Source organism: Lepidochelys olivacea, assembly GCF_965140295.1.
Source record: "Lepidochelys olivacea isolate rLepOli2 genome assembly, chromosome: 1".
Classification (NCBI taxonomy): Eukaryota; Metazoa; Chordata; order Testudines; family Cheloniidae; genus Lepidochelys; species Lepidochelys olivacea.
The window spans coordinates 307,697,010-307,721,937 of NC_140411.1; the positions used below are offsets into that span (position 1 = coordinate 307,697,010).

Sequence of the window (24,928 nt, forward strand, 5' to 3'; positions counted from 1 at the left end):
GGCTACTTCCTCTGAAGCAACTGGTACTAGCAACTGTCAGAGACAGGATACTGGACCAATAGACCATGGAGTAGATCCAGTGTGGCAAGTCTTATGTTCAGGAAGAATATATGAAACTTCTGGAATTATAGTATTTTGACATGTCAAGAGGCAACACTGTATTAAAAACTATATTGAAATGAGAGAAATATGCAGCCGGATTTTGATGTAGCCCAGGAGTTGTGTATTACAACTTAGGAGACTTGACTTTAGAAGCCATCTAAGGGTCCATGCTCAGGCCATTGAAGCTCTGATGTATAATGGTGAGGGTTTGATTTTGATAAGGAGACCAGTTTACTGTCTTAAATGTTTTGGTTAATTTAATTCATGTACCTAGTACAGCTGGTTGGGAAATTTCCATCGGAATGATTTTCCAGTGGAAAATGCCCTTTTCACAAAAATCGGCAGTTTTCCATGGGAAAGTTTTAATTCTGAAAAAAAAAAATCAATATTCTGTAGGCAGAAAATGAAATTGACAACAGCTTTCCAGGCAGGCAGCCAGCAAGAAGAAAAATTCCATTTCTCCTGAAATGGAATTTCTCAGAATTTCTGTCCCATAAAAATGTGGTTTTTACTTTTCATCCCATATTGAGATACAAACTTTCTTGAAACCTTGAAGTTTTCCAGGGGACAGAAATTCAGTTTTCTGAGTTTAAATTATAGGTTAAAGGGAGATTAAATTACAGTCTGTGAAGGGGAAACCCTGCTTATATTCTATACAAGAAATACCTATTTAGAAGGGAAAAGAAGCACCTACACAGAGCACCCAAAGGAGGTTCTCATAACTAAAGAGTCAGTTATGAAATGTAACTTGTATCTCCTGCTGAAGCAGTCAGTCCAAGATCCCATTTCAAACCAGATAAGCAGTATTTAGGATTTCAAATAGCCAACCTCTTTACATTTGTATAACATAGTAGGGATTAGGCTTTAGTATAATGTTATTCATTATAGTGACTTCACAAAACTACTTGAAAACATGTACATTTTTAAAATTATACCTCTAGATCTGCACTATTAAAAATTGAACTTTTTATGAAAATACAAGGGTGCTTATGGAGCTATGTGTGATATGGTTCGCTGTGGAAGTTCCACTTAGATATACAACTCCATTTTATACATTAGGATGTTTCAGGCAGGAAGCACCCATGTTCAGACTAAGAGGGTGCTCCTCTCTCAGAGGCCGCAAACGAGATATCCTGAGCAGAGTCGTGATTTCACACTGTTTGTTCTTGGACATTACTTTTCTCATTGTATGCTTAAATGTCCCGTTTTAGTTTTCTTCTCTGTTTTCCATTTTCCATTAACATTTTGCTTCAGTGACTATGATCCATGAAGCCATTTCCTCTACAGACTGTGGCCCAGATCCTGAAAAGTAACTCCCAGTGGGAGTTAGGCAGCTAAATACCTTTGAGGATCTAGGCTTGTCTCACTTTTCTACTTCTATTGCTCATGCAGGCAAGATCAGATACAAAAATGGCACAGCAACAGTAAGGACAGTGTAGCACAGATTGATAACCTCTGCAGAATTCGAGAGAATGATAGGAACCTGTGTTAAAGCAGGGCCATCACGGGACTGTATGATTCCATGTGGAGTCTTTGATTTGGGAGTTATATAATTTGTCTGAATTTCAGATGAATGGTTCATTCTCCTCTTAAGATTAGAATGGTTGTTACATTCCGCATTATGAAATAACGAGCAAACACAACTCTTGCATTATCACAAACCAGTGCAACACAGCCTGCAAAATTATAACCCATGCTTCATCAGCCCAAAGATTCACCTCTTAAAACAAATGTAAAATACAGTGAAGTATCTCATTGTTTACCATTGCAGCTGCTACAATAGGTGTTTGTCCATAATCCTTGGTGCTCCTATTCAATTGCTTAGATTCCAGATGAGGATTTTTTTAAATTAATACTTAAAAAAAAAAGTGAAAGATAGGAAATTTTTCCCGAGAAAAATTTATGTTAATATAGTGTTTGTGAAAGACACCAGACTGAGATAATCGGAAACTGAAGTCCTCTCGTACAGTCACAGACATCAAGAGCAGCAATTGTGCAAATTTCTTTCCAGCGTGAAAGTTAATTCAGTGTCCATGGCTATTCAACCCTCACTTTCTGCTGAGATTGCCAGTTGTCAGGAGGTTTTATGGTGATATGAATACTTGTCTGCTAGAAAATTATTTGAGACTACGATTTCAAAACTGAACAGTTTTCAGTCACTTACTGACTGGGCCTGGATTCAACCAGTGATTTAGAGGTGAAAGTTATCACCTTTTTTGCAAAGCAGTTCTTGCTGTATCTAGAGGCCACTGATTTACTTGATTGAAGTAATGAAGTTGAATAGTACATAGGCCTCAAGGGGTGATTCATCACCAATCTCTAACCTGTAAAATCAAAATGTACTGTATCAATACTATTTTTTCTTTCCTCCTACAGTTAATACTGATTGTGACTGGCGCCATAATAGTAGTCTCAATTTTACTGCCCTACATATTCCTGGCATCAGTGCCTGTGATAGGAGCCTTTATTATGTTAAGGACATATTTTCTCCGCACTTCTCAGCAGCTGAAACAACTGGAATCTGAAGGTATGTGTGATGCTTCTCTGGGTACCCACTGCTGTGAGTCACCTTGTTGCCTCCAGAGCGAGAGAAACTTGCCTGCGACAGCTGAGCGATAGCTCCCCATCACAGCCAGCTTGTCATCCCCTCAAGTATTCTCATCTGGGTTACACCAGCCTTGCATTTGTTCTGTAGGTAGTTAACAGATGCACCCCAGCTCCTGAGACCCTTCCAAGTATCCCCCTGTCACTGGTTACTCATAGAAATACCAGGTGTGCTGTCCTCAAAGGAACAGAACACACCAGCTTGTTAGATTCAACTCAGGGCCAATAGTTTGATTTACAACATAGCACTTCAATGTATTTATAGTTAAAACAAGAGTAAGTTTATTATTAAATAACAGAGATTCAAAGTGTTAGAAAGACAAGGTATTGGAAACAGTTGGTTACATATCAAATAAAACCATAACACACAATCTAAACCTTAGACTAAACTAAAATTATTTCCTTGTCTTGATAATTCTAGCTTATCCCAAAGTCAGCATTTTTCAGCAAGGATTGTTGAGATCTCTTTTTCCCCCAAGACACAAGCCATTCTCACAGCTTGTCCCCTCAGTAAAACCGTACAGGACTGTCTGCCTTGCCTCCTAGAAATACCCACAAAGTTCATTGTCCTTACTCAAGATAACCCGCTGTGGCTTGTTTTTCCCCCGTGTGCCCCTCTCCTGTTGATTTCACATCTCTTCATTAATTTTTGACTTTGTGTGTAAATGGAACATATATTGTATTAGGTTACATCAGAGACAGGGAGAGAGAAGCATTTCTTGTGTTAGAGAAAACTTGTTTCTTCACCTCTGTTGGTGACACAGACTTTAAGGACACACATTTCTGGTACAGACATTTAACTCCTTAAATATCATCCATACAAACATGTTGCAACGATGATGAGGATGACATAAGCTTTTATTAGAGACCTTACATGACACTCTTTGGTGAACTAAAATGTTCATACCAGACTCAGGAGACACCTGTAATCTCCTTGCACTCCCTGTGTACCGCTTTGCCAGCTGGCATTAAGAGGTTCTGGGGTCACAGTAGAAGCAGCCACATTTGTAGACACCAAAACCCACAACAAATAAATGGAGAAGCAATTTACCCTTTCACCTTTTCTTTGCCTTCTCTGGTGCAAGATTCCATTGTCTGCAGGAGCAGAACATTCATCTCCCCTGATAGCTTATGCTATTACTCAGCCAGCAAGTAAGGAGTTCCCTCCTGCCAAAGAGTAACGAAGAAAACAGATTTAAAGTTGGGCATCACTAGTGCAGCTGAAAATAAATAATGACCTGAAATACCATTTTAATAAGATTAAATGTACTTGAAAATTTGAGATCAGGCTTCGTTGGTGCTCAGCACCTCTCAGGGATAGGTCCTTTATGCAGAAACATATTTAGAACATGTAATGACAATGCTATTTTAGAATTTTAGAAGCAAGGATTTGCTGGATCATTTATTCAGACAATGTTGTGGCTTCAGGACAGACCTTCAGCTCCTTAGCATCTCAGTCATGAATGTCAGATATTGATGATTACCTTTGCTTTTGGTTAGGGACAGGCCTGAATTGTGAAGTTCAGAGGGATCATTACTACTTTTGATGTGTTGCAAAACTTCTATTACAGGTTTGTCGTACTCTGCAATTCAGAGCGATGAGGCATTCTCTATTTGTTAAAAACCTTGCCTTGCTTAGTTTGCAGAATATTAAGAAATTCATTTTTGTTGGTTTTCCTCCATGTGATATTTCACTGTAGCAGGGATTTCTACAAGTAATTATACTGGCTGCAAAAAAAATTAAATGTTCACTCATAGATTATACATTGAATGGAATTTCATCACATTTATAGGACCACGAGTACCATATATCCTGTTCTATGAGTATGTTGATGGTATTTGTGAAAGAAAAATAAGATACATATAATTTAAACAAATGAAGATAGTTATATTATTGAGTGGGGTTGGGCTTTTAGGTCATTTCTATTCTGAAAGATACTGAAGGATGAATGTTTACAGTGTTTTTAATCTAAATACTTTACAGCCCGGAGTCCAATTTTCACACATCTTGTTACAAGCTTAAAGGGACTATGGACACTAAGAGCTTTTGGGCGACAGCCATATTTTGAAACCTTATTTCACAAAGCGCTGAACTTACACACAGTGAACTGGTTCCTGTACCTGTCCACACTGCGCTGGTTCCAGATGAGAATAGAACTTATTTTTGTCCTCTTCTTCATTGCTGTGGCATTCATCTCTATTGCGACTTCAGGTACAGTAACTTTACTGAGAGATTAAAATGAAAGCTTTGCTTCTGTTTAAGGGGCCAGATTTAGAAATTATTGCAGGTTTGTAGTATAGGCTGAAAACAAAGCATTAAAATAGCAAATTTATTGTTATTCTATCAAAATATTGTGAGTTATCAGTTAAAATAGAAATGAGGTAATTATTATTATCTAAAATCTGATGTTTTACAGAATTGGCTGAAAGGGTTAATTTGAAAGTAATATCCAGTGAAGAAAAAACTTGTTAAAGTGAACCAAAAATTTCCTACTCAGTACTGTAACTATTAAAAAAATTCTCTTATGTTAATGCAACTGTGCACCTCCATACCAATAAATGTGCTCTTAATCTGTAGAGCTCATAGCTCTTAGCATAACTAGATTAACATTACTGTTCCCATATGAGAAACAGAAAGATTCAGTGAACTGGATCAGGTCACCCAGCAAGTCAGAAACAGAACCCATGTTTCCTGACTTCCTGCCTAGCGCTCAAACTACTGAGAGTACAGGTTAGCACCTGCCACCCAGAATCCCTGAAATGCTCACAACTAATTATAAAACTATTTATGTTATATGCTCTCACCATCTCACTCATTGCTGAAATGCTGCCACTGTTGGATAGAAGTTGGCGGCCTTTGACCAGCATAGCATCTGTACAGTTTAAGATGGAAGGTGAACATCTAAATGAAGCCATAGAGAAAATGTTAGTTAAATATAATGCATTTCTTCAGAAACAGAATGCCCCAAAGCCTGTCTGCTTTGGTTTCTCTTTGCATGTTAAAATTATTGAGCCCTGTGCAAAACACAGCAGTTTTACTGAGTTTTAATATATGTTATTGTTATATGTATATTTCAGTTCTTGTTCATGTGCATTTGTCCCCCTCTCCCAAATTTTACATTGAACTTTGAATTCAAGTCAGTAAAATCAAAGCAGATTGCACGCAAAAGCATGAGTTTTACCTGATTTTAGGGAGAAAACCACAACCCCCCCCCAAACTATTGCGTTGCACAGCTCTAATACTAGTGAATCAGCAACAGCGCTTTCAGACAAAAGATGTGCTTAGAATGCTAATGCATTCTTTGCCACATTAGATTTCAGGACTTTAGTATGGGAGCCACATTTGTGCATGGATTGGAGAGAAGGGATAGACCCTTCTCCAGGTTGAAACTGTTTTTTTTTTTTTAACAGTTAACATAAAAAAAGGACATGAAAAAAATACATGCATCTTATGGTGGCTATTTGCAGAGCCCTTCGACAGAACTATAGCCGTGTATTAATTCCTAGAATTCTCCTCTTTTCTCTATTCTGCATTTTGTATTGAGAATTTTCATGAAAGATATACAGTAGTTTAAAAAGAACATATTAAACAGAATAATCTTAAATACTGAGTATAGAAATGATTGAGTATTTAGCTGAATTTCTTATTTAGTTAATAACATCCACATTGTGCTAATTAACACATTTGTAAGAACCCATTAATTTGCAAGGCAAATGTTGCTTGATTTTTACTTGTCCAAATACTTTCAAAATAGCATCAATAAATATTAGGAGAGGGAAAATCAACTCCGTAAGTAAGTCAGTTTCATTTATTTGAATATCATCATTTACAAAGAGGTTACCATTAAAGAGTCAAGATTTAACAGCAGCGGTTCCCACAATAGTGGTAACAGTATTAGAGATACCAGAGTTAGGGTCCTGTCTTATCAGGTACGGAATGCCACCTGTGAGATGCAAAGTCGGGAGGCATTTCCTATTCTGAAAATAAGGGAAAATCCTGATATTGCAGATACCATTGTAAAGTAATTCTTGGAAGATGTTAACTTTAAAGGTGACCAAAATACCTGGACAATTTCATTGTGATGCTATACTGCAAAAAGTATTACACCTAAATTTGTTATCCATGGTATTTAGCTAAATTTTTTCTCTAGGACAACACAAAATATAAATTGTTTGATGCCTAATCCCATTCTTATTGGGATCAATGACAATACTTCCGCTGACTTCAAATGACAGAAAGATAGGCCCTTGTCTACCTGTACAATTATATTTCAGTATTTGTTATATTTTAAAATTGAGAAAAACAAAATATTAAAGACAAAAAACATTAATTAAATATTCTTCCAGATATAGTGTTTTAAATTGATCCAGACTCTATCCAGAATGTGGAGTGCCAAGGTTTTGAGCTGTGTCAGACAGGAAGTCTCTCCTTTGTATATTTACTTGAAGTTCTACTGCCAAGTATTGTATATTACATGTACAGTTTTCTAGCACTGTGATTACCAGAAGCTTGACACAAACTCAGGAGAGAAGGAATTTAGAAGAGTCTTTTTTGCATTAGTGTGGCAGTGTTCTGCAAAAGTGTACTGTAGACTGTTTTCACATAGTTTGGCACAAACTATACTTTGCACTTAACGATCTCCCTTTTCATCTAAGGAGCTCAAAGCACTTTACAATCATCAACTCCAAGACAACAAACTTCATTAAGGTGGAGTTAACTCCAGACCACCACTTTGCACCATCTATAATCATTACTGTGCAGCTAGATTTCAGACAACACATTTGGATTTGGATGAAGTTTTACAGTTGTGTATTTGAATAATTTAATTTGCAAATTCAATAATGTTGTGCTCATTTAGCTGCATTAATACATTCAGCAAAAGCAAAGTTCAGATATTCAAATTTCATCTGCCCAGATTCATTTTTTTTCATTTTATCTGTTTTTTAATGAGAAGTTACACAAATTTGTATCGTAATGCTCTATCTCCTTTTACACCTTTAAAAGGGACATTATCAGCTTAAAAAGAATCACTGTCTGAAAATGTTTGCCTACTTTACTTAAAACTAATATTTCAGGGGACTAACTGAAAAGTTACAGGGAAAAATCATGAGGAAGCAATCTTCACTTTTCTCCCTTGTTTGTTTATTTTGTGTAAGCACTTTGTATATAGTCAAGTTCATATTATTCAGGAACACAAACACAATTTTAATAAATATGAAAGTTTGATTGTGCGTATAGATATAGATATGGGCAGGCAGACAGAATGTGGTAGGTGCAGTACCTGAAACTACTCTGAATTTGTTTTCTGAAACTGATCAGATTTTAAAAGGACCATGTTCCTTTTTATTCTTCAGATTTATAATTACTTTGATAAAGGGAACAAGTCTATAAAAAAACGTACAGGAGGTTATTTTTTGAGGCAATGGACAAACCAGAGGAAGGTAGCTGTAGTGTAACCAAAACTTTTATCCAATTTGACATTTTAAGCCCTGTATGCAATGGCATGTCAGATTCAAAACAGAACCATGGAGGGATTACAGTACTCATGACAGTCTGTGTGAATTTGCTGAGAGGCAGCTAAACCCTACTGATATTAATGACCATCAAACAACCAACCCACAAAAAGTCACAGCACCAACTTTCAGTAAATAATAAGAAAAATTCGTTCCCAATTTGGCCAACAGACGAAACCCCAATCTTCAGTTTGTGGACTAAGCAGTTTGAATTATCTTGGTGGTGGTAGCATTAAAATGGAACTCTAGTCACAAACCTCTCCATAATTAATTCTTTTGACATCTGGATGTGACAGATGAGGCATTTTATAGATACCTAGAGTCTAGAATGAAAAACTTGAGGGCAAGTAATTAAGGTCACATAGGGCCTGAACCTGTTCCCAATTTAATTCAGTGCTAAAATTCCCCATTAACTTCCATCAAAACAAGAGCAGATCCATAAGAATATAAGAACAATCATACTGGGTCAGACCAAAGGTCCATCTAGTCCAGTATCCTGTCTTCTGACAGGATACTGGTGAGGTGCCCCAGAGCAGAATAGGTAATCATCAAGTGATCCATCCCCTGTCGCCCATTCCCAGCTTCTGTCAAACAGCAAGTCTAGTATCAATGTCAGGAGTAGAACCCAGAATCCCAACTCCCAGTCCTTTGCTTTAATTGCTAAAACATGCTTCCTCTTTGAACAGCGGCAGTAAAAAAATAAACACTTTTACTGGACATTCACATTTTAAGATATACATACCCATTTTCTCTGCTAGCCATTGGCTTTTTATTTGCATGTAATCATATTTATAAACAGTTTTCCCCCCTGCCTGCAGGTGAAGGGCAAAGCAAAGCTGCCATTATTCTAACTTTAGCCATGAATATCATGAGCACCTTACAATGGGCAGTAAACTCAAGCATAGACGTGGACAGTCTGGTAAGTATAGAAAGCAGCTTGTTTTTATTATTAATTATTATTTGTTATTATTATTACTACTTTTCAGTAAAATTGTCTTGTCTTGTTTACTGGTTTGTTTTTGAACTATGTGGCTGCAAGGCAGATATACCAAAAACCTCCACTCACAGTTCTGCCAGCAACAGTCATACTTTTTCACTGCAGAGACTAATTTGTGTGGTGATTCCGAGTTCAAAGTCCACTGGAATTATATATGTTGACAACAAATAACTTCATGTGGGACTTCAAAAAACAAAGCCAGATAGATTTGAAGTAGTGAGTGGAGAATGTCAAAAAGGATTGGATTTGTTTTGCAAAGACCAGGGCTTATCCAATGCTTAATAGTCTATTTTAGGAATTTATACTGCCACCCAGCGGTGGGGCATACAAGCAACTTCCAAATAAAATTAATAGCAATTGTGAAGGCCCTAGTGAACTTCCTGGAGTGTTTGTCACTTCTTCCTTTTTGCTACATAAACTCTGCTTGGGGTATGGGTTTTGTTTTTGACTTTGATTAATTTACCTCTTCTAAAGATTGATTTGTTTCAGAGTAATTTGTATTTTTATTTTATTTATTTAGGGTCACTTGTGGGGTTTTTTATGGGGAGTAGAATGTTTGACACAATGTTGACTCACAACTATCTAAACTTTTTGAGAGACAAGGTGGGAGAGGTAATAATGCCTTTTACTGGACCAATTTCTGCTGGTGAGAGAGACAAGTTTTTGGGCTTACACAGAACTCTTCTTCAGGTCTGGGAACAGTATTCAGAGTGTCCCAGCTCAATACAAGGTGAAACAGATTGTTTAGCATGAAGGAGTTAATACAAGTTATAAGAGACCATTCAAGGTGAAATGGGCAGTTCATACTGGGAATAAATTTTTGAAGCTGAAAAAGTAGGCTGAAAACTCCTAAAAGAGTATGTTTGCTCATGCAATTTCCAGCCTTTTCACTTCTGACTAGAAACTTAGAAGAGTGAAAAGGAGGTAGGGAAGTTATCAGACTATTTCACTGTGTTAATTGCATCTACCTTGAATGATGTGCACTACATGATCTACTTTAAAACATCCTACTTTAACAACAACATCCTGAGGCACCTAAACAATTACACCAATGGTATCTTATTAAATAAAGCCCGCGAGCAACATTACCTAGTTCCACTTTCTCCAACCCTTTGATCAGTTAAAACCATTTCAGCAAGAGCTTGGGAAACAGGTGGGTCCTGACTAGATCTCTAGGTCACCAAATCTTGGTTCATTTGCATTCAATTGTTTTTTTTTATAAAGGATGGGAATGGTTGGTGTTGGGGATAAAGATTTGCCAATTTGTTATTTTTAACAAGTCAGTTCAGCCACCCATTCTGAAGCTAACCCTTAAGAGCCAAAAAGATAGGAATTAACCATCTACAACATATGGTCCCTCTGCAACATTGATGACTTGTGGTCATCTAGAAACATAATGTACCCAGAGAGGTGCATATTTCTCCCCGTCCACAACGACTTCATCATAATTCTGCTCTTCTATTACATCAGACCAGCGTGTCTCCTTGAAAGGTATGTATTCTTATTGCACAAGAACCTTGTGAAACCAGCTAAAGTAGGAATACCGCCGCCTTCAAAACTCTTAAAAATATTGATACAACCTCTATGGCAACAGCTTGTTTACCATAACAGTAAGATGCATAAAAAGGCAACTCTTTTGGATGGACTGGTGTTAACCAAAACATCCCCTTGTTTTATGTTAAGGCATGAATGTGATAGTAGCAATCTCTCAAAAATATTTCTATTCTATCCATCCCCTGTCCTATTTGTAAACTTCTTTTTAACTCCAGGAGACACAGTAAGGCTCTTTTTTGCAGAAAAAAAATATGTACAAAAGTCCTCTTCACACACTATACCTTTCAGTGTTATTATTAGAAACAGAAGATGGAACTGATATTTCACAAAGGGAACACTAGTGCCTGTCCTAGCCTGCAAAGAGTGTTTGATATAGTAGCACTTAAGTAAGGAAGATTTCTCTCTTTATTACTATTTTTAATGACACATTGCTGTAAAAACATTGGCTGGTAATAGCAGCCAGGCAGCAGCAAAAACAAATCCCCATGTTTTTTGCAGAATTCTATGAGCACTTCCCTATGCACATAAGTAGCTCTTTCACCCCCTGCCCCCCGAAACATTTGCTATCTCTGTGATATTGGTGCTTCTGAAGTGCATCTATTATCAAATCAGAGATGGAAAATGGCCTGCCTCCATGCCAAATCTACTCTATGCCTCTTCTAGTGAAGGGTTGCTCCCAACACTACAGTTTCTAATGCCTTTGTCCAGTCTAGTTTTAGATGTCCCAAGTGAAGGGATTTCCACAGCTTCTCTGGAGGGCTTATCCCTCAGGCTAATAGATCTCACTGTCAGGATTCTTCCCTGACATGCACCCCCCTTCTCTCTCTGCTAGCAGACAAGGGATAAAATCACCACAATCTCAAGGGAATATTACATTGTACTGCATATAATGATGTGTATTTATTATTCTTAATTCTCTGTATTACTTACAGCCACCAAACAGGTATCTGGTCCCCACTCTGCTAGGGGTTATACAAATAGCTAGTAAAATATCTTGGCCCCAGAAAGCTTACAGTCTTGTTGCCAGAGCCTGCAAAGATGTAAACATGTGCTTAACTTTGTGTTAACTTCATGCCATTGAAATCAGTGCACAAAGTACTGACAATTCTTTTTCAGGATCAGGGTCTTGGTTAATGGCAAGATTCAACAAGTGGATGAAACAAACAGATGGGTGGTGGGTGGGAGAACAGTGATATGAGCATGTGTATGCATTGATTGAACAGTGCACACAATTGTGAAGAAGAATTAGGGAAGTACAATAGGAAAAATACATGTCCTACACCTAGACTTGGGGCAAATTTTAAAAGCAAAAACAGTGTTAGTGTTAAGAGTTGAGTCTGATTTTTCATTTTCTTTTCAAAAAATCATTCTTAACTTCAGATCTTTGGATTTTTCCTGTAAAAATGTGATAGTGAACTAGATAGAGCAGGTCACAAATTTAAGTTGTTCCCTCCCGCATTGAAAAATTGAATTTTCAGTAACCTGTGGAATTTGTTGCCAGGGGATGTTGTGAAGGCCAAAAAGTATAATTGAGTTAAAAAGATTAGATAAACTCATGGAGGACAGATCCATCAATGGCTATAGTCAAGATGGTCAGGGACACAACCCCATGTCCATACACCTCCAACTGCCAGAAGCTGGGACTGGACGAAAAGGGATGAATCACTCAAAATTACCTGTTCTGTTCACTTCTTTTGAATTATCTGTTACTGGCCAGTGAAGACAGGATATTGCGCTAGATAGACCATTGATCTGACCCAGTATGGCTGTTCTTATGTAACACATTTTGTTGAAAATGTCAAGCAGCTCTAATTTGAAACAATTTCACTGAGATTTTGAGAGCTACAAAGGTAAAACCTAGGCTGCACTGGAGGCTGTGAGAGAACAGTAACAAGGCGAGGAGGTTTACTCTGTGAATCCCAAGCCCTTCTTTCTATCACACCTGTGCATCCGAGGTTGGTCTGTAGTATCAATCTTTTTTTTAAATTGCCAAGCATAAGTGAGGAATCTGTATACATCAACCCCATCTTCAGTTTTCTTAACAAGATTCCTGAAATAGTTCATAGCATTAACTCTCCCAGTGATGTTGCTAGTTTCTACATATTAAACTATGGGATTTCCTCACCATTATTCAGATTATTTAGCACCCTTATTATGATAGTATTAGCCTTAGCACACAAGAAGCAGCATACCAACCGCTCTCTCTCTTATCTAGAGCACAGATGTCTCAGCCCAGGGTCCTAACAATTGATAAAGATTTATTTTCTTTTTCTTTCTGATGGCTCTTTTCAGTGTTTGCTGCTTGATCAGGTCTGTTATCCTCTTTTGGCCAATTATCAGTCCACTCTGGTACCTTCTCTTCCTCAAGAGCAGAATATCTCTTGTTGGGGACTAAACTGAATCTTGCACATAATGTTTCCCTTCCATTCTTAATATATTTTCTCAGTGCACAGTTCCTCCCCTCTTTCTCCTATGTAACTCTCTCACCCATTATCTTCCAGAAATGACGACTTTGCTAGATAAAAATATAAAATATAGATAAAAATATAGCCCTTATGCAGGGCAGGACACATTGCATAGCTTTCATATGAGATCATGCTGGATTTCTTCATTCTCTTTCCTCAGGACATTACAATTTGAAATCCCTCAACTTATGGTGTTCTCTCAGACTCCAGACACTTATGCCTCTTATCAGAACTTTCTTGGGAATGCCCATAGAACTTACCTGTTTGTTCTTTGCTGCTTAACATCTTATTAAATATTAGACTGTCCACTGATAAGGTACAGCTGAAAACACTATAGGTCTTTCCTTTTTAGGCAATTCATATTATGAATAATAAGAACAAGAGGGTACAATCAGTCAGTAAAGCTCTAGAAAGGACATGGGTATTATTCATTAATACCTTTGCTTGTATATATCCACTGGAATCTATGGTATTACCATTGGCTAGAATTTTAACTAGTGTTCTCATCTGCTTCACCGCAATCTCCTTTAATCCTTCGGCAACACTAACATCTAAGATGGGCCAATATGAGGGTTTCATAGCAAATTTTTAATATTTCTCATGGGGGTGTTTCCCCAGCTATTCCAATAAAAGATTGTAAGTTCAAGGTGACCTTGCTTGGCTTCAGCTGCTAATGCCCTTAATGGTCTTTGAAATTCTCTTTACACTGTCTCAAGGCTTTATCTGCTTTGCCACTTTTTATAACATTTGGTCAACCTAATATCCTTCTATTGTTTCATTTATTAATATCAGTTAATTAGATTTCTCTCCTGACTTTGGTCATTTCTGTCAATATCTTTTTTACTTGATTTTAGCTCTTTTTCTTATCCTACCAGCAACTCCTGTGATATTTTTAATTGAGCTGATTTTTGTTTTTTCCTCCACAAGGAAACAGAAAATCTGTTTTCCACTGAGTGCTGCCTTTGCAGATAAGGCCTGAGCTAGACCCAGAGGAATGTTTTAATGCTTTACAACCTCCTCCTTCATTTATGTGTACCTTGTAGTAGCAGTGCTTGAACTGGAAAGTGGCAGTTCCTTTTATTAGGAAACAATAAATTGTCATGCATTCACTATTGCATGCCAAGATCACTTTCCTAAGGAAATATTAACACCCCCCCCGCCCAAGGGAGACACTAATAACCCACTTGCAAAGTGTCACATTGCTCTACCCCCTGTACATCAATAAACGATTAAAGTAAGAGATTATGAATCATCTTCCTCCAAGATTCTAAGGCTAGAAGGAATCACTGTGATCATCTAGTCTAACTTCCTGTATAATATAGGCCGTAGAACTTCCCCAAAATAATTCCTTTTAAAACTAGAGCATATCCTTTAAAAATATCCAATTTTGATTGTCAAATTGTCATTGATGACAAATCCACCACATGACTTGGTAAATTGTTCCCGTGGTTACTGACCCTCGCTATTAAAAAAGTATGTCTTATTTTCAGCCTGAATTTCCCTATGTTCAACTTCTAGTCATTGAATCATGTTATACCTCTCTGTGCTAGAATGAAGAGCCCATTATCAAATATTTGTTCCTCATGTAGATATTTATAGACTGAAATCAAGTCAGCTGTTAACCTTCTCTTTGTTAAGCTAAATAGACTCAAGCTGCTCAATCTCTCACTATAAGCATGCTGGCCGCTGCTTCTTGCAGCTCCCATTGGCCGAGAATGGCAAACCATGGTCACTGGGAGCTGCAGGCAGCCGTGCAAATGTAAATAAACTATCTGGCAGCCTGCCAGCAGATTACCCTGATGAGCTGCAGGCTGCAGGTTGCCCACCACTGCTCTAGACTCAGGCCTGCCAAGTGTCATGTGTATCACATCAATTGCTTTTGGCAGGCTGCACTGCATCTTCCCACCTCTCAGGGAAAGGGAGAGAACTACTCCACCTCTCCCCTCCTCCCACCACCCCATCCTCCTGAATTAGGGCAATGTGCACTAAAATATAAGGCAGGAGACCATATATAGCTTTTCCATTGATTGCCATTAATATTTCTGTGCATAGCACAACTCTTATTATCCAAGCCCTCGTATGCCTTAGCAGGGGAAGGCAACTATAACTCACCCATTTCACAGATTAGGTAACACTGACGTTTCACAAGGAAGAGCTAGACATAGTACCCAAGACTGGAGATGTCTGTACAATGGATTTAGCGGTTTGTTGGAAAAATGTTGAAAAATGAAAAAAAAAATCCATTTCAGGTTGGACCATAAATAAAGTTATTTGACATTTTTGGTGAATCAAAAAGTTTAAGAAAATTGTTTGGGGTCTAATGAAGTGTTTCATTTCCACAAAATTAAAACATTTCATTTTAATTTGGACCATTTGTAAACATTTTTGGATTTGTTTGAAATAAAATTCAAGGAAATTTTAAAACTAAAAATTGTTTCAACCCAGAATAATTCAAAATGTTCTGTTTTAAAATGTCAGAACTAAATATTTTGATTTCTTCTTATTCCTGCCCTCCCGCAATGATCAAGCTGGTGAAATCAACACAAATTTGCAGAATGTTGTGGTATTGCCAAATCGGCATATTTCACCAAAAAGAGTTTGGGCTGAAAAATTCCACTCAGCACTATGAAAGACAGAGCCAGGTTTCATTCATTTTGCTTTTCAAGAAGATCACAGTCTGCTCTCTGAAGCAGGAATCCTGAAACAACAAATCATTGTGTGACACACTGGAAAATGTCTCCTACCTCCCTTTCTGGGCTGATCCACATAGAGGATAACAGATGCCTTCCACCACCAGTTAATTCTATAACTGAAATGGAAGAGGACTGTCCTGTGTATGTGAGTTGTGGGTGTGAATTCTCATGAAAATCCATGTGGGTAATATATATGTAAACCCTTCTTAAGTTAGTGTGAGGATCCTGTTAATGATTTTTTCTATTGCAAAATTTTATATTTAAATTTGGATGTTTTACTATATTTTTTGTATTTCTGTTAATGGAAATGATTTTTGATCGTCTCCAATCCGGTACCTTGACGTCACATCCTACTCTCCTAACTTCATTTGTCTTAAAATCATTCCACTTTACACCTGTTGTCTTTCAAAGAACACTCATCTCTTCTGCCTCCAGCCTCTGATGTCTGTTTCATTGAATGCAGCTGCTTCCAGACCACAGAGTGTAATACTATTAGTACCGGTTTCAGAGTAGCAGCCGTGTTAGTCTGTATTCGCAAAAAGGAAAGGAGGACTTGTGGCACCTTAGAGACTAACCAATTTATTTGAGCATAAGCTTTCGTGAGCTACAGCTCACTTCATCGGATGCGTTGGAGTCTGTTGCATCCGATGAAGTGAGCTGTAGCTCACGAAAGCTCATGCTCAAATAAATTGGTTAGTCTCTAAGGTGCCACAAGTACTGCTTTACTATTAGTACACTAATTTAATAAATTTCACTTTGGTGCCAAACGTTATGTTTTTATCGGTCCATAATTTCGTTAATTTCTGTGCAGCACTTGTGGCTAAGGCACATCTCCTTTTAACCTCATCCTTTCTGGAACCGTCAGCACAGATTAAGCTTCCTCGGTTCACATGAGATTCTGAATTCACTGCTGCATTTTAATGTTTTATGTTACTTTTTCCAAGATGCAACCACTTCGTCGTCTTGGCATTTATTGTAAGTCCGAGTCAACTACATCACTTGTCCAAGGTACTGAAGAGAGTTTCATCATTAATTCAAATGTGTCCACCAGTTGTACAATGTCATCTGCGTAAACAAAGGAGTTTACCTATACATCATCCAGTGTCACACTCTCCAACCCATCTAATGTTCTTAATGTCCAGTTTAAGAATGTGATGAAAAGCAGTGATTCTGTGCCCTCTTGTCTTACACCAAACTTTGATTTGAATCAGTTGCTTAATTTTCCACCAATTTTTACTACATTGCAGGAGTCTTCACACATTGCTTTTATAATTGCAGTTATCTTTTCTGGAACTCTATGTGATTTTGCTACTTTTCATAATACTTCATTCCAAACCAAATCAAATACTTTCAAGAAGTCACTGAAAACAGCAAATATCGTTAATCGCCTTCTTGCTACTCCCCCCACAACCTTGCGGGGGCAGCAAATTTTTTGCCTGGGGCAGCAAAAAACCTAGAGCCAGCTCTGTTAGCCAGTCATCTGGTACCTCCTCTTACTCCCATACCTTGTATATTTTTTCCTAATGCTTTGATAGCACTTGTCCCACCAGCTTTTAGCAGCTCAGCTGCTTACAATGCAGATTACAATGGTGGGATATTGCAGAAGACAAGACAGATGCTAAAGAAAATAATGCAAACACAACAAAAGTCCATCTGACTGAGAGGCTGACTACTGACTAGGTGGCAGGACATCATGTGCAGGGATAAGTCCAGGCTGGGCTTAACGGAGGAACAAACCATGGACAGAAATGAATTATGACACTGAACTGCTCCCCATGTTTGTAATGATTAGGGTGACTAGATAGTAAGGGTGAAAAATCGGGAAGGGGGTATGGGGTAATTGGCACCTATATAAGACAAAGCCCCAAATATCAGGACTGTCCCTATAAAATTGGGACATCTGGTCACCCTGGTAATGAGGGTCCAGGATGAAAAGAAGGGAGATCTAAGAACTGTGTGGGGTATTTAATTGTAGAGTGTGTTTGATGAGACAGAGCAGTATGAGGGAGATTTTGAGTATGAGGGAGATCCAGAAAGTAGAAGACCCTGCCTTTTAGACACCAAAAGGCTGGAACTGTACTAAATGTATCTTTCTAGAAAAGGAGCCTCATTCTTGAAGGTATTACATTAGCACTTATTAGCACATTGCTTGTGAGCTATTAGACTCTTTATCCTGTAGGTTGCCAGGTTAATCCTTATGGAGCTGGTCTGGATTCAAAAGCTTCTCCCACTTAATGGATTTTGGTGTGTCTGAGTTCCAGTTCACACCCCATAAGCTCACCATCATGCTTTGCATTAATTGGCAGACTCAGAGCTGCCCAGAGATTCATGGGACAGAAAGAAGGAAACAGACCTGTTATTCTTAGAGCAAGTTTCTTTTTCCCCTACCACAGCAGGGTTGATGCTTGCCCTGCTGCTGCTCTGGAGTAAACAGGCAAGTTGATTTAAGAGGGCTGCCAAGTCAATACCTTTCATGAGCATTAATACTCACAATACTTTGTTTTGTTGAAAGAACATGTGCTGTATGCTCCCCCATGTTACGTGGCATAGAGAGAAACACAGGATGGATGCTAGGGCAAAGTACCCGAGGAGGACCCCAGATAGAAGTAGACTTCTAAGTGCTTGTGTAGTAAGATGAATCCCATCATACCACAGTCCAAGTGCCATCAGGACCCTTTGTGCCACATATGCATCAGGGTGCACAAGTAATAAGTGGGGGCACTATAAAAGGGGACGGAATCAGGGAATATCTGTCAAGCTTGACATTTTCCCTTTACAAAACTGTATGAGAAGGAGCACATGTTCAAGTCCAAGTTCAGCATTAACTAGTATGAAACATTCCATTCCTGCAATTAACAGCATTACCAGTGGCTCCAGACACACACTGGAAACCTAAGCAACTATGCCTTGAGTGCCTACAAGATTTAATGACAGCACAGGGTTTGAAAAGTTATTGTGAGAAAAGTTATTGTGCCTAGCTACCCACACCCTGACTGAAGAAAATCAATGGGTTTTTCTGCACAGCATTAAGCTGTTGAACCAATGTTCCATTGTGTTTCCTGGTCACACTCCATATGACCTCAGACAGCATGTTTTCCAGGGGATGATACATTGCAACATCACAACTGAATGCCATGCATTTCTGCTTTGGGTTGGGTATCGTCCCTCTTCCTAGCAGGAAAGCATATGGGCATTTTGAGATTAATTATTTTATCAATTAGTCTTTCCATTTTCTGGGAGTTGACAGTACACATGTATTATTCATTCTGACATTAAGAGTTTCAGAGAGCCAAGCTAAATTAGAGAGAGAATTAAAGTGTAAATGTTATTAAAATCTCAGACGAGACTAAACATAGCATATTATGCTCTGAGCATTTTTTTTTAGCATTAAGAATTAAATGTACTGTATTTTTCTGAAGCAAAAGTTTGGGAATTCAGAAACAGCAGGCAAATTGCTGACTGAGATTACAGATAAGGAGCATACTGTTACACAAATTCAGTCAGTCATAATGATTGAGGTAAAGCTTCTGGATGAAAAGGAAGGATGATTATTTTTGTAAAATGTTATTGATATTTATACACTGGTGTGTACAGGTCTAAATCATAATGCAAGTGACAGAGCCAGCCAAGCCATATTCTGAATATTTCTAAAATATTCAATTGTGTAAAATATCTGCACACATGGTGTAGATGATAAATCTTCCAGTAAGAGTCTCAGACAGACAGATGAAATTATATGTCTTTAGGCTTTCCAGCAGATTTTCATTAGTATGTAACAGTAGGATGGCTTAGCCACTATCTCGTGGATAGTTATGGGGATTCAGTTCTTATGGGCAAGTTACTTTTGATTGATTCCCTCACATCACACTTACTGAAAGTGCCACGGACCTCATTTTACGGGCATCGTATTAACATCTTTCTCTCAGATTTGAAACTTTTGTGTCTCTCTCTCAGGCTGGCAGATTAGAAGGAATTATCTTTTGATATCATTCTAAATTAGTGTAGTTTTGCTTCAGAGAAAAGAGCTATGAATGATCGGTGTACATTGAATGAATTGAATTTGACACTTTTCTCAGTTGTCCGAACAACTTTGGTTGACAAATGTAGAGAAAAAGAGACTGCCCAGCATATCTAGGATCTAGGAGATCTAACCCAGGTGCCTTTATTTAAAACATAAAGTAGATTTCAGAATGTTACCTAGTAGGTCTCTTCAGTTTTTTCTTGCAGTAAATGAAGTTGGAGCACTATCTTGGTTATAGAGCTAGCTGCAACTCTGTGCCCTTTTCTGGTTCACAGAGTGCATAGCCCCCTTTCCAGTTCTCTGCCCCCTCACCATGCCTTCACCACTCTCAGGGTGGAATCCCAGAATTCTCCCACTCTTAGACCAGGCCCCAGGCTTCCACTGTGCTTACCCAGCAGGTCTGACTGGTTTCAGCATCGGCAGTGTTACTCTTTAGTAGGTGTGATCAGTGGTAAATTCAGTGACCCAAAACAACCTTCTCAAACTAAGAAGTACAGTTTAATCTTTAGTAACAGAGCATAATATAAGACAAAAATAACTTTGTGAAAAACAATAAAGGCCCACCATACCTATCTTACTGAAGGCTTGCCATCCTTTGGAAGTTTAGGGTAGCCTAACTCTTTAGACCAAACAGGTGTTCATGGGTGTTCCCCACAAACAGCTTCCTGACAACCAGCTGGCCTCCAGTCAGAAAGAGTCTTTTAAACTCTTTATTGTCCCTTTGATCTGTTCATTCCCAGCATTGGCAAAGCTTTGTAACTTGGCTGGCACCAAGGAAGTAGGTTCTTCACAGTTAATAGCTCAGGCTGTGTCTCTTAACACCCTTGAAGTGTTTACCATAGATTGTTTTATCTGGAACCATTGTTCCATCTTCCTGCTTGTTGTTTTATTCTATTCTATATAGGTTTTTATACCATGCTCATCACTATAGTATCTGAGCACCTTCCATTAGAGCATGCAGCAATATGACTACACAGGTCACATGCTTGTTCTGTCATCCACTCCCCCGAGGGAGAAGTGTGTGGGGTGGAGTGGAGAGTCTTGTTTTGGTAGGGTTTTTTCCCCTTCAAATGTACCTTTTGGTATGAGTTTATTCTAGAGAAGGCAAAGTCAAAGAAATGTGGCATGCATGTGGAGAAGAAAGTGATGAGGTTTGTGATAATCCTTAGCTCCTGGGGAATTCCCCAACAACCTATTATTAAACTAAACTAATAATATATTGTGACAAAGTTCCTCCTCTGCCTTGGTGGGTCCTGCACTTATTGGCGGATTTGCTCGGCTCAGAGGTGCATGGCAGCCCTCAGTTTGGCCGCTTTTGTGGCTCAAATCTGCCGTTCACTCAGTTAGCCTCATCATTGGCCAGCATGGGGAAAAGGAAGAAGAACAATCCCCACAGTCTCTGCTGATTTACCTAGTGGATCGGGGAACAGGCCAGAGACCTTCCCCTCTGGTGGAACCCACAATCCAGGTCAACTCCTCTGGTATCAAGCAGGAAGTTGGAGGGATGGGGGGAACCTGGGCCCGCCCTCTACTCTGGGTTCCATCCCAGGGCCCTGTGGATTGAAGCTGTCTACAGTGGCTCCTGTAACAGCTGCATGACAGCTACAACTCCCTGGGCTACTTCCCCATGGCCTCCTCCCAATGCCTTCTTTATTCTCACCACAGGACCATCCTCCTGATAATGAGGAGTAGTATGCCTTCTCACTTCTTCCAGTAGTATGCCTTCTCACTCTCAGCTTCTTACACCTCTTGCTCCTCGCTCCTTGCACGCACACCACAAACTGAAGTGAGCTCGTTTTTAAACCCAGGTGCCCTGATTAGCCTGCCTGTCTTAATTTATTCTAGCAGCTTCTTGATTGGCTGCAGGTGTTCTAATCAGCCTGTCTGCCTTAATTGTTTCGAGAAAGTCCCTGATTGTTCTGGAACCTTCCCTGTTACCTTACCCAGGGAAAAGGGACCTACTTAACCTGGGGCTAATATATCTGCCTTCTATCACTCTCCTGTAGCCATCTGGCCTGACCCTGTCACAATATGCATACAGTAAGTATCCCAATAACCCAATGTAGCCATAGACTAATTATCCCAATAATCAAGTCACATACAGTATTCATAAGGTATTACAGAGCAGTTTCCTAAATAATTACCGAGCAGCTCCATGCCCTTCACAAGCATATTAGTGCAAGCAAAACTGTTGGAACTATTGATTTTCAAAGGCATGAATGGAACCTAGCTGGCTAGCTCCCCTTGGCTTTTAGTGTGAGTTAGACCTCTACATGCCATTTCTGCCAAACTCCCTCTCAATGCCAAATTCTGCTCTTTAGTCATGCAACTTCCACTGACTTCAGGAGGAACCACCACAAGTACCCCATGGGCAGAAATTGGCCTCAGGAGCTAGTTAGTCGTTTCTTATTTTTTAAAGAAAGACCTCTCTCTCTCTCAATCCAGTTATGCTGGAATCAATCTTCAGTAAGGCCCAGATCCACAAAGGACAATACTTAGCGTTGAAATGCCTAACTTCTAGGTGCCCAGAAAATCAGAGGAACAGTAATGTGATCCACAAAGCCTGAGTTAGGTGCCTAGACTCCCTATACAATGCATGGTGAGAGAGAGGCACCTAAAAATGCCACCCACAAAAGGCAACATGCTAGGCAAGGAGCTGCCTCAACTAGGGAACTTTTACCCTGAAAACGTCAGTGCTGAGTTTAGGCTTCTGCCGGGTTAGGCAGCAGCTGGGCAGGGGTTTTGTGGATCACAGTGGTGCCTAAAATTGGGAGTTAGGTGCCTAAGTAGCTTTGTGGCTCTGGGCCTAAGTTACCAAGCCTTTCCATTATTTTCAGTTCATTAGTTGGCCCTCTCCCGACACCATTTTCATACATTATATTACATTCACACAGATTTCAGTCAGTAGAGAAAGTTAATATCATTTATAAGGATGGTATATTTTGTTGATTTCTGGCAAGATATATAATGATTGAGAAAGGTAAATCTTTGACCAATGGTTAAAAAAAAAAGAATGTCATGCCTACACTTAAGACTTCTCTGTTCTTCTTTTGAGGAGATACTATTCAAACCTACAAACTGTGTTTTTTAATAAGCTTGTAAAGGAGATCTTCTCCTTTACAACACTTTGAGATAATTTGTCTCATTCACTTCTAAAAATAAATAGCAGATCCCTGGCAATTGTTACAGTAATACTCCTACTTCATTTTCCAAACAGTGTTGCTGCTGTGAGAGTGGGAAAATCAGTTTACAGTAATGACTGTGTCACAGAAAACGTAATTAGCCTTACTCCAAAATTAATGAAATATAACAGCAACAGGATATACCAAACATACATATCCCAATGTCATTCATAATGAAACATCCAGAAATGGCATGTGGGGAAACAATAGGTTCATATCTATTTCAATGCTCCAACAATCATTTACTAACAAGAAGCAGGCTATGAAGTCTATTCAGCCTGTGATATGTAACAGTAATTTGCACTTGCATGATTTCTGTTTGTGTTCAGAATGCCTTACCAACAGTATCCAGCTGATATATGGCATATCTTGTTGTGCAATGGTATCTGAGATTGTCTCTTTTTAATTAAGCGGATGGCTTAATAAATTTATCTTGATAATTTGTTTCATGATAATGTTGCGGCTGGGAACTCTACAGTGGTGTCCATTGGTGGGGAGGAACTCCCCTTCCCAAGGGTTTTGTACTTGCACAAAGTTCTATAGGCTACGGAGCTCGGGGGAGGAGGACATGACCAACCACTTTTAAGCAGTGGTCCCATGCTAAAATCAGTCTGGCTGCTGTTGTAGCATCGCTCCAGCTGCATGGTTGCAGTGCCAATCATTGGGCCCGGCTGCCCCTCTGTCCAGACAGAGGGCTGGCCAACTCAATGGTGGCTTCACCTGGCATATGGAGAGTCTGTTCCTGTACAGAGGAGCACAGGAGAGTCCACTGAGAACTCGACTCCTGGCAGCACCAGCTGAAATACTGTGTTGGTATGAGAGAGAGGGGAGACTCCCTGGTGGAGGGAGACTCAGGGTACCTCTGGGAAAAATGGGGCGGGGACAAGAATTTGCCCCCCTTCCAGAATTATCAGAGTTGGTGCCATTGGCATGACAAGAGGGATTGGACTTGTGAGAAGATACAAAGAATTTTGGTAAAGAATCAAATTCTTCCTATTCTCCCTTTCATGTCACCATGATAACTGTGGTGCTTAAACTAGGATCCAGACCTCAGTTTTTCAAGAGCTTTTTATCCTAAATCTGCAGGCTTCCGAGCACCTGGTCCTAACAGAAAACACTGTTAATTCAGCAGTGCTTCACTCATTGTATGGGGTGTTTCCTGATGTGAAGCTGTTTGCCCTGTGGAGTAACAAGCTGCATTGACTTCATCCTCAAAGCTTGTAAATTCCTCCAACTGGAGATCTACAGTTGTCTGGAGTTTACATACTCTGCTTCAGGTGCCTTTAACAAAGGCATAATACATTTTAAAAATGTGCCGTATCTTAACATGCAAGAGTAAAATGCCAACTTTACATACACGTAACATTAAAACTACTGAACAAAGTTCCTTTAAGCTTGGCTTGTATTTTGAACCTCAATGAGATATAAACAAGATAGCTAAGACTGATTTTTCTAGCTTCAGTTTCTCATGTAATCAAAGCACAGAATTTCTGCTCCCAGTCTACTGGGAAAGTATTATTGTCAGGCATACACACTGTATCTCAGACATGACTCAACATATTTGACTCAAAAAAAAGAGACACACCTTAGAGCTGAGGTCAGTTGGATTATTTCAGTCTCAAAATGTATGAGAGAAAATTACAAGCAAGTGGAAAAAAAAAGAGATTACAATAGAAGCTGGAATTCTAACCTTAATACATCAGGCACTAGCAGCAGCTGCTGTAACATAATGTGTCATATTTAAGTAAATATTTGGATAACAACTGAAGTATTAGAACTGTTCATGAACATTTAAA

The 24,928-nt window shown here is 39.0% G+C and overlaps 1 protein-coding gene across 1 annotated transcript in view; it reads left to right on the top strand.

The window, feature by feature from the left end:
* Positions 1 to 24,928, top strand: part of CFTR (CF transmembrane conductance regulator) — a 144,345-nt gene that overhangs the window by 85,792 nt on the left and 33,625 nt on the right. The window contains exons 19-21 of the mRNA XM_084613660.1: positions 2,479 to 2,629; positions 4,691 to 4,918; positions 9,039 to 9,139. Coding sequence (XP_084469786.1) covers positions 2,479 to 2,629; positions 4,691 to 4,918; positions 9,039 to 9,139 — 480 coding nt within the window. The remainder of the gene's footprint in view (positions 1 to 2,478; positions 2,630 to 4,690; positions 4,919 to 9,038; positions 9,140 to 24,928) is intronic.